The sequence below is a fragment of the Hippichthys cyanospilos genome, chromosome 1, assembly GCF_059441005.1.
Source record: "Hippichthys cyanospilos isolate Australia breed blue-spotted pipefish chromosome 1, RoL_Hcya_1.0, whole genome shotgun sequence".
Taxonomy (NCBI): Eukaryota; Metazoa; Chordata; class Actinopteri; order Syngnathiformes; family Syngnathidae; genus Hippichthys; species Hippichthys cyanospilos.
Genome location: NC_142369.1, coordinates 9,192,239 through 9,207,169, shown reverse-complemented (window position 1 = coordinate 9,207,169; position 14,931 = coordinate 9,192,239). Strand labels below are relative to the sequence as shown.

Genomic DNA, 14,931 nt, shown 5'->3' with positions numbered 1-14,931 from the left:
CTAAAAAATGTTACATAAAATTCTGTTGGTATTCTTTGTTGGGGCTGAAACCAATTAATGTACTCTTTTGCTAATCATTTCAACAAAGAAAATAATTGCTGTTGAAGAGAACATGATTTTTTTTAAGCCACAGTTAAAAAGTTTGATTGATTACTTCCAACATAGATTATATATAACAACTGAGCAAAATGTGAAAACTACATAGATAGATAGATAGATAGATAGATAGATAGATAGATAGATAGATAGATAGATAGATAGATAGATAGATAGATAGATAGATAGATAGATAGATAGATAGATAGATAGATAGATAGATAGATAGGTAGATAGATAATGACAATAATAATAATGAAAATTTAACAAAAATGACAAAACTCGAGATTATGTAAGCAAATGTTATCGGTTCGTAGTGCATAAGCATTGATTGTACATGCCACGTAAGACCGCTGTTGTCCTCCAGCGGAAGGTGGCGCTGCAGGCAAAAGAAAAGACTCCGCGGGCCCTCCTCCAACGTTCTCTTTAGCCTGCGCTCATGAGAGATAGAGAGAACCTTTGACCGGAACTGCGGTATATGTTAGCATTGCTAACTTAGCAGCTAACTGGATTGTCTTTTCCCTCTTCCTTCTTTTTTTATACGTGTCCTTTCTCATGCGGAATAATGTGGTTTATTTATTTGCTGAGCTGGCTGTCGCTGTTGATCCAGGTGTCCTTCGTCACTCTAGCGATTGGTACGTGCTCGAAAGCGCTAATACAGCCCGAGCTAGCAAACTGATGCTAACGTTAGCCGTGTTTACAAAGCGAAGTTTGAGCATGTTAAAGACATAGTTTACATTACGGGTGTGTGCGCTGCTAATATGAATGGTTTTAATAATTTAGCTTCAAACAGATCCAACACAGGAAGCACAATGTCGTAATAGTAACTAGACGCAACTCATTTTGTAGAATAATTGATTGTAATTAAATTTGGTGAGACGATAAATGGTTTTGTAAACGTCCTAATTGTGCTGACCTGTTTGGAGTCCGAATGGTTTGAATCAGTCATAAGATTTAAAAGCAAGAGGTCAAATGTACGAACGTGGGAATTTTATTTTGAACAAATTTGCAATGGGGATGCCCTGAGGAAGATTTAGAATGTTTTTGACATTTGACTGAGCAAAGTTCCGATGGCCATTTAACCAGTCGATTACGTATAATGAGTTTATTACATTTATATTTAGACTGTTAACGCTTACATCAAAATGAGCTACATTTGACTGCTTGAGAACACTTTTTCCGCTATTTGTTTTTTTAAACTGCACAACAGTGATAACCTTTTATCAGAAATCACCCTTTTTGTGGGGGAGATATATAATCTTTAGTCTATGTTATAAAGTATTTAAAAAAGTGCAAAGGCTAAGATTCGGACAATTTTTGCATGAAGTAATTCGTCAATGTATTAGCTCTCCCAAATAATCCTTTTTGCAACCCTCTGCATTTAAAAATAGAATAAAAGCATTCTGTAAGCACTCAGTGTTGAAATGGAAGCTATAATAAAATGATTTTAACATCACTTGTTAGCTTTATGTACTGCATTTTTCTCAGAAATCCGATCTATTCCTTTCACAGCTCTTTGACAGAAAACCTCCGCCTATTTCCAATACAGCCTTGCCCCTACTGTGGTGCAGTTGTGCAACTCTCTTACGTGAGAGCCTGAGTGGCACTGATATTTAGAATTTAGACAAATACTGGCATCAGCCTGTTTTAAACATCTGTTGACAATTAATAGCTAAAAATAATATGTATTGGTAATGCTTTAAAACTGTGTCGATTTGAGGGAGCTATTTGTTTAAGTCATGGATGTGCTGTTTATGGGATTACTCAGCACCATTTGTTTTTGTTCAAAATAAAAAAGTTAAATTTATAGATTTTATTTTGAAATTTTGGATAGTTTGATTTTATACAGAAAACTATCAAGAGTTATTTACTTGTCAACATTTTCATAAAAAAATTTAAGACATGCTGATGACCTTGAGAGCGCCTTGAACTTTATGTTAGAATTTTTCATTAAAGGCGTATGTTGTCTAAAATATATTTTTTGTTTGTATTTTTTTTAGGTAAATTTTGATCCAAATATTTTACTTTTAGTGAAAATGAATATAGTCTCCAATCATGTGTAATCTGCCTCCTTTACCACACACACACACACACACACACACATATATATATATATATATATATATATATATATATATATATATATATATATATATATATATATATATATATATTCTAACTCTAATGACTGTTAACTGTGGCATTTTTTTTCTCCACTTAATTTCAGCTGCTGGTCTATACTACTTGGCCGAACTAATAGAAGAGTACACAGTTGCTACCAGTCGAATAATAAAGTACATGATCCTGGTAAGCCAGTCACTAGACATACTTGAACGCATGTGGCCCGGCGTCTCATCTGTTCCTTTTTTCAGTTTTCGACAGGCGTGCTGGCAGGGCTTTACATTTTTGAAGGCTTCCCAACATTAATGATGGCGGTGGGACTCTTCACTAACCTGGTCTACTTTGGCCTGCTTCAGACCTTCCCTTACATCCTACTGAGCTCGCCCAACTTCATCCTCTCCTGTGGTCCGCGTCGTCAGCCCTCATCTTGCCTGCTGCCATGTGATGGTTTCCATGTGTAAATCGTTCTCTCTCCCACTGCAGTGTTGGTCGTGGTCAACCACTACATGGCTTTCCAGTTTTTTGCACAGGAGTATTATCCTTTCTCAGAGGTAACTTCGACTCCCATCAGATTCCATACATGCAGTAGGGCAGGGGTGTCAGACTCATTTTCGTCACCGGCTGCTTTGTAGTTACGGCTTCCCTCTCGGCCATTGTAACGTTGCAACCAAATAGATCTTAAAAGCCTCATTTTGTCATTAGATATATACAGACCAAATTGATGGTTTGTAATCCAAAGTTATAGAAACAAATTTGTGGAATTTGCTTTTTTAGGGGTGGCAAAAAAATCCTACAAGAAACCAATATTACCATAATAACCCAAATACAGGACGCACCTGTGTATAGGACACATCCTTAATTTTAGAGTTGAATTCTGGTATTTTCTAAGATATTGTGTATATAAAGTGGAAATTCGGAAGGTTGTCTGTCCTTTGTTTACAAGAAAAAATTCTGAAATTAATTAATTTATTCATTTTTCTTCAATTAGTGATCATGGGGGGCATTTTGGGTGTATTTGTCACACTTCCAACTAGTTTTGAAATCAGAAAGAGTGTGAGGGCAAAAAGTGCTTGCTTTTTCCCCCAAACAATTTCAAATTGACTTACAAATGTGATTTTTGGACCGGAAACTTGAATTGGAATGGGCGTTTCGCGGGCCGCGTGAAATGATGTGGCGGGCCGGATCGGGCCTTGAGTTTGACACCTGTGAACTAAATCATCTCCAAAACATTTTTTTGGGTGCAGCCCACACTGCCCGGTACCAGTTGATCCACAGACCGGTACCGGTCCGCAAACCAGGGGTTGGGTACCACTGATTTAAAAAATAGGAAGAAGAAAACATTTTTGTATTTTTTTTCAACATGTTTTTGTGCCTTGGTTGTTAGAGTCTAAATAGCAAATATTTACTCAGTTATTTGTTCCGTTTATTTGTTCAGGTGCTGGCGTATTTCACGATCTGCCTCTGGGTGATCCCCTTTGCCTTTTTTGTGTCACTGTCAGCGGGCGAAAATGTGCTTCCATCCACTGTGCAGCAAGGCGGTAAGTAACTTGGTGGCATTGGCAAAAGGACCAGATAAAAGTGTGAGCGTCTCTGGCGAAAGGGTCCGCGTGTTTTGCTTAAATGATAAATACGGGTCAATATCTCCAAAAATCCCTCTTTAAAGTTTAGAGTTTTGTTTTCCTGCAGCCAAAAGATTCAAATTCTAGTTGGTGTATGAAACAAAAGAATTAGTTGACGATGCCTTCATTACAAACACACACCCGCACCCCATGTGTTATTATTTTAAACGGAATGAAGTTAGAATCAGAAAATATGAATGACCCAATTTTCATTTTTGACTCTTAAGGACCCAGAACAAGTCACGAATGATAAAGTGAACATTCCAGAGCAACAACAAGCGACGGGACACTATGAATATTCAATTAATTTGTTGCTATCCGTCTTTTTTTCTTTAGATGATGTGGTGTCCAATTATTTCACCAAGGGCAAGCGAGGGAAGCGCTCTGGCATCCTCCTGGTGTTCTCCTTCCTCAAGGAGGCCGTGCTGCCCAGCAGGCAGAAAATGTACTGAGGCACTGGACTCAAGGGGGTCGGGTGGGCTGCACTGCGGGAATCATGTGTATGCGTTTGGGATACCGATGTAACTGTGGCGCAAGAGGAGGGACCAATGATGTGTGCAGCAGCACCTCCTGCCATGCCAGATGACGATTTGAAGAGATCCTTGGACCGCCTTGGTAAAGTGCTTCAAAAGCATGTCGGATTTTTGCGAGACATAACCAGAAATCTCGCCATTCGTTGCCTGGGTCAGTCGAGTAAAAGTTCCGCACACAAAGGTTGCAAGACTGCTATTTATGAAAGCTTGGGAGTTGATTTAGTAATGTTTTAAACTGGCTGCGATTCAGAAGCGCCCATCGAAACACGTCGAAGTTCAGACCTCACACCTGCTGGACTGTTTTGGACGAGCACATTTTTTCTACCTTGATTTGAGCAGCAAATGCGCACATAGCCTGAAAATGTCAATGAGGACCTTTTGTGAGAAAAGCTGCTGCAATCGCGTTCCCTATAGCATACAAAAGGCAGTTTGTATTGGATTTGGGAGTTTCAAGCATTGGCAAACTAATGGAAGCCATTTTGACTTGAGTAAAATCGTTCTTGACTACTGTTGTTTATTTGTCTGGGTCCTTTTCGATTTGGAATGTTTGGATGATGTCTAGTAAGCAGAGGCCTTGAGTCACGTGATTTAAGTCAGACTTTGGTTGCCCGGACAAGGGGCTTAACTGCTATAATTTATGAAGGACTCTACTTGACTTTGACTTGGTATTCAAGAGACTGGTTGAGAACCATTAAAAAAAAAAAAAAACACTTTCTGTTAAGTTCTGTTGAGATTAAAAAAAAAGATTTCCAATTGATCTATTTTGATCTCACCTAAACAAAGAAATTGTAGAAAACCCCTAATCACACCCAATTCCGATATACGATTTGTGTTACTGTGGCAGATCAAACGACTTACATACAATAAAAATGTGGTTTCAGTCATTTTATTTTCTTTAAAAAATGCAGTTGTAAGTATTTACCTTGTGTTTCTGTTTCTATTTGAAACTATTGTAGTCCCAAATCCTGGCTGCAACCTTTACTGTAAATTCAACCATCAAAAGGTAAATGTTTTTTGTTTTCTTTGTTAAAATCTCCACAAACAACTGGACATTAAAGTAAAACAGAGTCCATACTGCCCGCTGTGAACTTCCTCAAATGTGGGGAGAGTCTCAAGTTTAGTTTGGAAGAAAGTTTTGCAACAGCTCACTACATTAGCGTCTTTTTTGCTATCATTAGCTGTGACTGCAGTTGCTGCTGGATGCTTTGCATTTATGTGGTAAGCAAACAAAAGGAGCCTTTTAGGCCAATGCAATGAGAGTCAATCAGTGTCAAATTCAAGGTGTGTTTGATCTTTTGTTTTCTAACCTCCCTAAAAAAAATCAAGTGTAAGATATTAAATATTCATTTAACACAATTTTAAAAAGTAACTCTTTAATCATGGCTGCTTTAGTGATCACGAATAATTTGTTAATCTGGCACTGACTGAGGTTTTGACCTGACTTGTTGCCATATTTGAAACGGGACCTGACTTGAAAGTTAAAGGTAAATTCTTGAGACTTAATGACTCGTCATACTCTCACCTCTGCTTATTGCATATGATCATTTTTGGATGCTTGCCATCATTCGTACCTGTGATCACAGCTGTTGTATACTTTTACGTTTATGTCTTTACCTATTCCCCTTCCTATTCAGAGCCTGGTTTAAGGACAGGATGTCCTTCAGTGTGTCAATCTCCAACATTGCCAGAGCTTCACCCATTTGAACATCCTGAGTAAATCCTCAGTCCGCTTGTATTTGCGTGCATGTGTGTTGCGCATTAGCTCCAGAAATTCCACCAGGCGTTGCAGATTAGTGATGTGAGCTGTCCAAAACTGCTCAGGGCCAGAATGAAAATGAGCTCATATTCTCCTTGGCATTTAGGACAATCTCATTTTAACCGGTGATGCAACACAACTGTTTGCTCATCACTGATAGGTTGTCGTTTCCAAGTCTAGGCAGAAATACCTGTTTAACAATATGGAGTGGTAGTAGAAGCACAAAGCGCCTTTAATAACGTTTTTACTTCGGCACACATTTGTGGTGTTTGCCACCTCGTTTTCACGAGGAGCTAACTGTTAGATACTAGTTTTGTTCCCTTTCAAATTTTTAATATAGCTGGCGAACGCTGCCGTTTTAACATAATAAAAGCAGCATAGTTAGCTTTAACCCTCCTCCAGCCAGGCGTTGCAGATTTGCAACAATGAAATAAGAATCCCATTACTATTACACATTAATAGTTTGAGGCGTTTCATTCTCAGAAGAATGAAAAATAATGTACTAAAACATAATCACATCTGAGCCTGTGATCAATTATTGCCAAAAGGCTCTCGAAATATCCACTGCACTTAATTCTATTCAGTTCACTCTTTTGTTGCCATTTACCTCGACAAGCAATTGTTCGTTTTTGTTGTTCGTCGAATACTCCAGTCAGAATAATAAAACCGTCAGTCAACAGACTACAGACGTCCAAAACGTCCTCAGTGCACTTAGTAATTTAAGTGGGGAAAAAAAATAAGTGCCGGTACTCTCCTTTTTCGATGGTTGTCAGGAAAAAAAATGGGCAGTGGGTAGCGGAAGACCATGAAGTAAATACTGTAAATTAAATAATTTCTCTCTGATTTTAAAATTTCTGAATGTATTTGAAGGCACCTCTAGTTGTGTTTATCATGAAGTTAGCACTCGGGTTAGTGAATATCCTCAACACTGAGAACGTGTGCCATAACAAGCTTTTTTTTTTTTTCATTTTAAGTTTTTTTTAATGTAATTATCCATCCCTCTTTTTGCACCCGACTTACTGAAGGACTACGTGTGAGTATATATACAGTATAACAACAGATTGTTTCCGGGTTTATGGCTAGCCATTCTGAAAATGTGTGCGTAAGCCACTGTATTTGTCAGTAACTCGTTTTTTTTTTTTTATCACGAGTTTTTTCTTTTGTTATTATCCGTCATTTTTTAACGTGTGGTATTTGAACTACTGAAGGTGTAGTGTGAGTATTTTGTATAACCACAGAGTTTTTTTGGGCTAGCTAGTCTCCCAACACTGAAAACTTTTGAGTAACCACTGACAATGCATCAGTAACTTGGGCCTTTTTTTTCGTTATCTTAAGTTTTTTTTTGGAGTCGTGCGAGTATATATAACAACAGAGTTGTTCTGTACTGTCCTGAAGTCTCTTTATGCTGACGGCTAAAATTGAGAAGTTCTGCTAGTTGCACGACTTGGTACCAATCCACTTAAAGCAATTAGCAATGTAATCACCTCGAATTGGGTTTCCATAGGATCGGCATATGGGCGATTTTATGACTCTGCTGCCCTCTGCTGACGAGTTGGGTGAACTCCAAAGCCAGGAGTTCTGAAATGAGATAAAAGCAGAGTGAGCATGCGGCCCAGGATGTGTTTTTATATTTTATGAGCAACCTTGCCCAGGACCATGTGCCCTCAGGGAGATCCCGGACTCCGCTTATGTTGTGTAAGTGCGCTAAATCCCTCCCTCATCTCTCGACATTTTGAACATCCCTTTCTCTTGTTCCCGCTCGCTCCTCCAACTCGCTGCTCTCTCTCCTCTCCTCGCCTGTGCGCTAATGCACTATGGCAAGCTCAGCAGCTTGAAGTCACAACGCGACTCATGCTCCGGACGGTGACCGCACGGCGACCTCCCTCGGCATCGCTACCAGGGCCTTCTAGAGTGAGATTGTGCACTGGCAATGAAGGAGAGGCACCTCGAGACTCCTTCATCGAGGTGTCAAACTGGCTGCGAAGCTGTGAGGAATTTGAATGTCGGTATGTTCCTCACGAAACTTAGGAAAAGTTTGGGATCCCAGTTCTTTGGGTGGAATTTAAAGTGCAAACTAAATTGTGCTTCGCTTTTAAAATGACTGGAGCCGATTTTCCCAAAGTAGCTGAAATGGCTAACCCAGTGGTGACCCCAAAAACGACTCGGGTTGTGGATTTGACCCAGCATGTCGGGTTAAGATAGTGACTCATATTGATGAAGTAAAGCTAGCAAGAAATTGGGTTAGCAGTATAGCTGTTCTTAACTGGGATTTGAATCTTAAATCTTGGGTCAGCACTCACCATTATCCATCCACCAACACAAGTTTACAATAGCTACTTTAAATTGACGTAAACTTCTTTACGCACCAAACTTAGCGGTGCTTCGCAAAACAAACGCGATATTTCAATTAGTATTTTGGGCATTCGGATATCCTCCCAAAAATTCATATCAAATATCCAGAATTTGGATAAAAATAAAGATTTTGAAAAGAATTAGCACGGAAGAAAACCTTACCACTTAATGAATGACCAACATTTATTCATTTTTGATGTTCAAAATGTTTTTTGCTTTAAACTGTGTTGAGCAGCACATTACCTTTCTCCCCAGAAACATTATATTTTAGACTAAACCCCATAATTTTCAGTTTGAAACAGCACATATGAGTCAGCGTTGTGTTTTTTTCAAATGTGATCAGTAGGAACGGCAACTGTGACCATTACAGTTCTAATATTCATTGACATCTAACCTATATGGAGCATTTGACTGTTATGAGCTAGTGGCGGATTTATCCTAGATGCAGCTAAAACAGAAAGCGAGCTACCGGTAAATCGGGCATCAAGGGTCATATGCCAATGTCAGCGTAATTACGTTTTTTTTACCACCCTAAATTGGCAATGGAATGTGATTTCAGAATAAAGTTGGGACCAACAATTGCAGTAGAAAGCCTAGTACAGTTGTTAAGCCGCAGCGCTGCCTGGAACAACTTTTGTGAGTGGCATATATGAACACCTTAACAGGATGCTTATGAAGAAGAAGCCTGCCTGGCCAAAGACTGTGACCCTGTGGTAGGCCATGCTCTCTGGGTCACTGGGCCTGATAGACATCTTGCCATCGCGCCCCCATTTTGAGCTCCTCCTTATACACCCAAGGGACGAGGGTAGAGCGAGGTCACAAGAGCTGGTGAGAAAACAATATGACGGCTGTTGAAAGGTCAGTGCTGTGAAGGTAAGACGTAGAAGGTTGTGGATTGATCCTCATGGAGGTGTCACATTTTCATCACTCTTGCTTTAGTTTTGCTGAATATAGAATTGTCTTTTAGCATAAAGTCGAACCAGATTAGTACAGTGTGTGTAGTAAGTGGTTAAATGATACTAAATCAATTTTATTGTCAACTGAAATGGGAGTGATGACACATCTTTACTTCCCACCAAATACCCCACACTATCCACTTGCAAATGAACAGAACACTTAAGAGGATGCATGGAAATGGATCCCTACTGACACGCCACATCGTTGGCGCGCGTGCGCTCGCTACAAGCGGCATTACGTGGCAGAGCCTTCTTTTAGTATCCAGGTCACAGCGCATCGAGCCAACTCCGGTTCAACAGCAGGGCAGCGCTCGGCAAAAAGCCCATTGTCTCATGACACGTATGCAGATGACACGCTCAGCAGGGTGCCGCTAGTGATGACGTGACGTCATGATCCGTAGCACCAATGCAGCAGTTACACAGCCTAAAAATACTCCAAACGTGATGCTGTGTTCATATCCATAGCTACACTATGTCAATGCCAAAATACATTCTGGAATCACTGGACTGAGTTGGCAGGAAAATTCACATTCCTTAAGTGCCTATTCCACCATAAAGAACTCTTTTGATTCATTCAAAGTCGCCAGAGGTCGCCTAAATGTCACCAGACATGCGCTCTGCTCATGTTGCAAAGAAATTGCAACAAGAGCATCCGTCCATCCATTTTCGCATATCCACACTAGGGTTGCAGACTTGCAGGTGACTACCCCAGCTGGCTTCCAGCAGTAGGCGGGTGACACCCTGAACTGGTTGACAACCAATTGCGCGGCGCACAGAGACGAACAACCTTTCACACACCCAATCACACCTAAGGTCAATTTAGAGTATCAAATACAACTGCATTGCTTGTTTTTGGAATGTGGGATTAAGCGGCAGTGCCCGGAGAAAACCCACACGGGCACGGGGAGAAGATGCAAACTCCACACAGCGAGGCCAAAGTGAGCTGGAATTGAGCTCATAACTCTAAACTGTGAGGCGGGCGTGCTAGCCCCGCCACCGAGCCGCCTGCAATAAGAGCAACGTCTGTCATATTCATTCATTCATTTATACCAAACATGCCATGCATTTCTTAACTTGTATTCAACATCCATCCATTTTCTCGATTTATAACTCAAAACCAACCAAATTTCTTTGCACATCTGTGTTTGAACAACATTCATTTGGTTGCAAAGTAAGTCATATGTCATGTACAAAGCGTAAAATGATTATGTACTCTAAACTAAAAATGTAAATGACGTGATACAATTACACGGTCATATTTATTATCACAGTTATCTCACCTACAGAATATCGGTCCATACCTGATTATAATAGGTAGAGTCATAGAAATGTCAAGTTAAAGTCTAATCTGGACTAATAAATTAATAATGTTTTTTTTTCCGTTTTAGACTAACATGTAACCTGTATTAATACTGTAAATAGGGTACAATTGTTGAAAGTTGATTTTGATTGTTGTTTTTTTTTTTTTTACAGTTTTAGGTTTATTTACAGAATTTTTATAGATGATAGAGTCTGTGCAAGTTATTTGGGGGGTGCAAAAGATTTTCTCTTTCCGAGGTGGGGCTTTTCAAAATGTAGTTAAGAAGCACTGAATTGTAGAAACCATCAGTACCACACAAAATGCATCATAAATGCGCACATCATCGGGAACGGTTTGGAATCAGTCTTTAATAACATGACGGACATAAAAAAGGAATGCAGATGCCGATACAGTACTGACTTTGATGTGGGAGTTGCCTGTGAGGCAAATCTGAAATACGATTCGGGTAAAATAATCCCATCCCGTATAGTTTACAACATGATGTCAGCTGACGGATAGAGCTTGGCAACCAAAGCTTCCGTTCAAGGGGTCCGAGGTCAAACGTGCCGATTGGCCGGCGAGCCCGCCCCACCTCACGCTGTTGCGCGGGCCGTGACGGAGCTCCGCGGCGAAGCTATTTCTGCTGATGTTAATTTGCTCCGTGTTCGCTGGGCGGTTCACAGCTCGGTCAGCCCTCCCTGATACTACACTGCCGCTTGCATCAGTAAAGGTTCTCCCGTCACATCGCATTTAGGTCGAGATGCTGCTGAACTGTGAATGCACTGCGCACGGGGACCCGGCTGCCCTGCGGCCTCCGGGTCCTGCAGTCCTTCGATTTCAGGAGGAATCTCGTTCCGGCTCATTTTTCAGCTTTATTTCCTCCCACGTCTTTCATATTTTGTCCCTGAGCTGCTGCTTGTTCCTGAAAACATAATTGACCTGTCTTTCCTGTTGTTTTAAATATATCTGACATCTGCGGTCCCTAACCTGGCCTTCTATATCTTCCATACGATGAATAATTAGTTCCATTATTCATAAGCACACTAATTGCGGTCATAATTATAATTATCATCACAATTACCGCATTCCCGTCGGAATTAAATGACTGTAATGCTCCCTAAATGACAGATTTTATTTTTTAATGTACAAGTGGCTTATTACAAAGCAGTTTGAATTATTCTGTAAGTAGAATATGAGCACACAGTTCAGTACTGAAAGCCGACGTTGACCTTTTCGAGGGGAAAAAAGGTGTGTTTTTTTTCTGCATCTAAAGACATCAGCAGCAACTTCAACGGAATTTGTCACCCTTAATTGAATCCTGTTGAAGTGTGCACATAAACAGTCGGCGGGAGGAGCACACACAGCATCATTAACGGAGGTCAACGTAATGGGGTCATATTTGCCCCAATGTTTGCTTCTCTGAGATGTCTAAGACGCTGGGAAAGGTTGTTTCTATAAAATAAAAAAGTAGAATCACATTTAAAATTGATGGAACATCTACACTTACCAGGTCCTGCTAAAGGGTTAGAGGTACCACACACATGGCATGAAAACAAGCTTAAAGGTCACTTGCTAGTCAAATATTTTATTTATTTGTGAAAGCCTTTTTTTTCTTACTATCAAAGGCCCAGCAGAGTCACAGTCTCAAGACTGGTTTGAAAATATCGGAGCTGTGTTATCACTGTTAGTGGGATATCCCGTAATCTTAATCTATATTTATTTTAATATTTGCATAGATAACTAGTATGTTGTAACCCACTTTAAACATATTTTCAATCAAGCATAGTTTATCATGTAGCATTTTTTGTTGCCTTTTAATTGTCTAAAACGATGCATGAGTAATTTTCATTTCATGTTTTGAATTTAGAATAAAAAACACTTACTAAATGTTCTTAAACATTTTAAAATTATATTTTGAAATGTAATGGGTAATTATCACTTTAAAAAATAAATTTAAAAATCAAAACATACACTTTTAATAGGATTTTTTTTAATTCTTTTTTTTAGGATTCAAACATTTTTTATTCTATGTTAAATTATGTGAATGAAAAATAATTCAAATTTGCCCGTTTTTTCTTTTCTGCTTACGCTAGTTCTTAACAGATTTTTTTTTTCTTTTACAATATGGATATTCTGTTCAAAAAATTACATGTGCATTTGAAAAATCCTAACAATTTGTATAAAACTAGTTGAAAATCTCTTGCTGTTTTCAACTAAATTGGTATTTTTCAAAACAAAGATTAAATATTACATTCTAAAAATAGTCAATGGAAAAAGTCGTGACCAATTTTTTATTTCATTTTCGTCAACAAAAAAGCAAAACGAAACACTTGGTGTCTCGTCACTAAATCTTCTTAATCTAAAAATCTTTATTATAAATTAAATAAAAATATTTTGATACCTTGCATTTTTCACAAGGGCCATGTTTTGAATTAATTATGTGCAGGCAACCGTAACTGCCCCCCATAGCGAGCTTTGAACACCCCTGTGTTAAATGGCCGCTGTATGTGAGCGTATTGAGAAGTGACACACAGAAAGGTTGTTGCGCTCCTGTCCCCCTCTTCTTTTAGGTGCCAGCGTGCGGTTGCCATGACGACAAGGGCAGATGTGAGTACTGGGGCGTGAACTCTTGACCTCTGTACCGGCAGTAATGGATCTGCATCGGCGATTGTTGTACATCTATACTGTCGTTAACGCAGCTCGGCACGCCATATGCCACCGTGTGCATTATTTAGGATGTCATGCTCGCAGGAGAGAGCTGATTTGGCGCGGCTGCTTACAGGCAAAGAGCACACGTACAGTCAAGTGCCATTATCATGTAGGCTGACTACACTTCTTCAGTGCCGTTCAAGGAGAAGCACTGATCAACACTGTATGGTGGGGGTATAGGCTGCTGAACTCGATTGGAACCTTTTGAATCGCTGGGGAGGATACTTTAAAGATCTCATCAATTCCTACTGACACAGCTTCCGATGAAGAAGTCCTGAATCCCTGGGGCGAGATTGCAGAGGGTGAGGTCACTGAGGTTGTTAAAAAGCTTCTTGGTGGCAGGGCCATGATGGTGGTTGAGATCCATCCTGCGTTCCTAAAGACTGGATTTTGTGGGGCTGTCCTGGCTGTCACGCCTTTGCAACATCACACAGACATAAGTAACGGTGCTTCTGGTTTGGAAGAGCAGAGTCTTGGTCCCTCTTTTGAAGAAGAGAATGTGTAACTTCATAGGAATCACATTCTTCAACTTTCCCGGTAAAGTCTGTCCCGGTGCTGGAGAGGAAAAAAAGTCTGTCGGGAAGTTGAATCTGAGATTCAGGAGGATTTGTGTCCCTTGGCAGGGCCCTCAAGGGTGCATGGGAGTTTGCCCAAACAGTCTTCAATGTTTTGAGGACTTGGTGAAGGCCAGAAATGCAAAATCCAGGTCCAGAAATTAAAACATCTTGCCACAGTTTGGCTTTAGCCACGTGAGCTTCTACTCAGTCAAATGAGCTTGTCATCTTACCACTGGGGGAGGCAATTCCGGTTCTGGAGAGCTGCTCCCATCCATGTTTTTGATGTATCTCTCCTACAACGCACTTGATTCAAATAATCAGTGCATCAGCAAGCTCTGCAAAAGCCCGATATTGATCCTGATCATTTGAATCAGGTGTGTTCTAGAAGGGATCCATCGAATACGTGCAGGATAGCGGCTTTGGAGGACTGGAGTCGTACCCCTGTCCTACCGGATGTGGAGAAGCACCAGTGGCATGTTTCTTATGTTCTGAATCTGATTTCCCATCTCTAGCAATGCTGATTGTGACCCAGGGTAACTTTTGGGAGTTACTCCTGGAATATTGGTACCAAATGCCCTAATATGGGCTGTTTAATCCCCGTATGACCAGTGTCAGAATTTGGTCCACATTACTCGCGATAAGCCTGATTTGTTTCCAGTGAGGTTTGAACTCCACCGAGGCTACCCTTTTATTCTGTTTAAAATGTTTCTGGGCAGATTTTATAGACGCAGGCATTGAGAACATCCTGCGCGGTGACATCAGCATTTGACGTTTGCTTTTTGCTGCTATTTCATCAAGCCGCGATTTTCAACTCGGGCATCAGGTCTGAAGGCCTCCGGGACACCACTCTGGTGTCCTGGGGGTTGTCTTACTGCAACCGGGCCCTGGGTATAACCACTCTGGTGAGGTGTTATGGGCTTATCATACTGGAA

The 14,931-nt window shown here is 40.3% G+C and overlaps 1 protein-coding gene across 1 annotated transcript; it reads left to right on the top strand.

The window, feature by feature from the left end:
- Nucleotides 1–520: 520 nt before the first annotated feature.
- On the top strand, nt 521–4,876 carry tex261 (testis expressed 261). Its single transcript, XM_088421201.1, has 6 exons — nt 521–731; nt 2,324–2,403; nt 2,469–2,622; nt 2,701–2,768; nt 3,653–3,755; nt 4,173–4,876. The coding sequence occupies exons 1-6, from the start codon at nt 662–664 to the stop codon at nt 4,286–4,288; spliced, it is 591 nt and encodes a 196-aa protein (XP_088277327.1). The 5' UTR covers nt 521–661; the 3' UTR covers nt 4,289–4,876.
- Nucleotides 4,877–14,931: the final 10,055 nt, after the last annotated feature.

Coding starts and splice junctions, on each gene's coding strand:
- tex261 (XM_088421201.1), top strand. CDS start 662: ATGTGGTTTATTTATTTGCTGAGCTGGCTGTCGCTGTTGATCCAGGTG. Junction 2,623..2,700: donor CAACTTCATCCTCTCCTGTG/GTCCGCGTCGTC, acceptor CTCCCACTGCAG/TGTTGGTCGTGGTCAACCAC. Junction 3,756..4,172: donor ATCCACTGTGCAGCAAGGCG/GTAAGTAACTTG, acceptor TTTTTTCTTTAG/ATGATGTGGTGTCCAATTAT.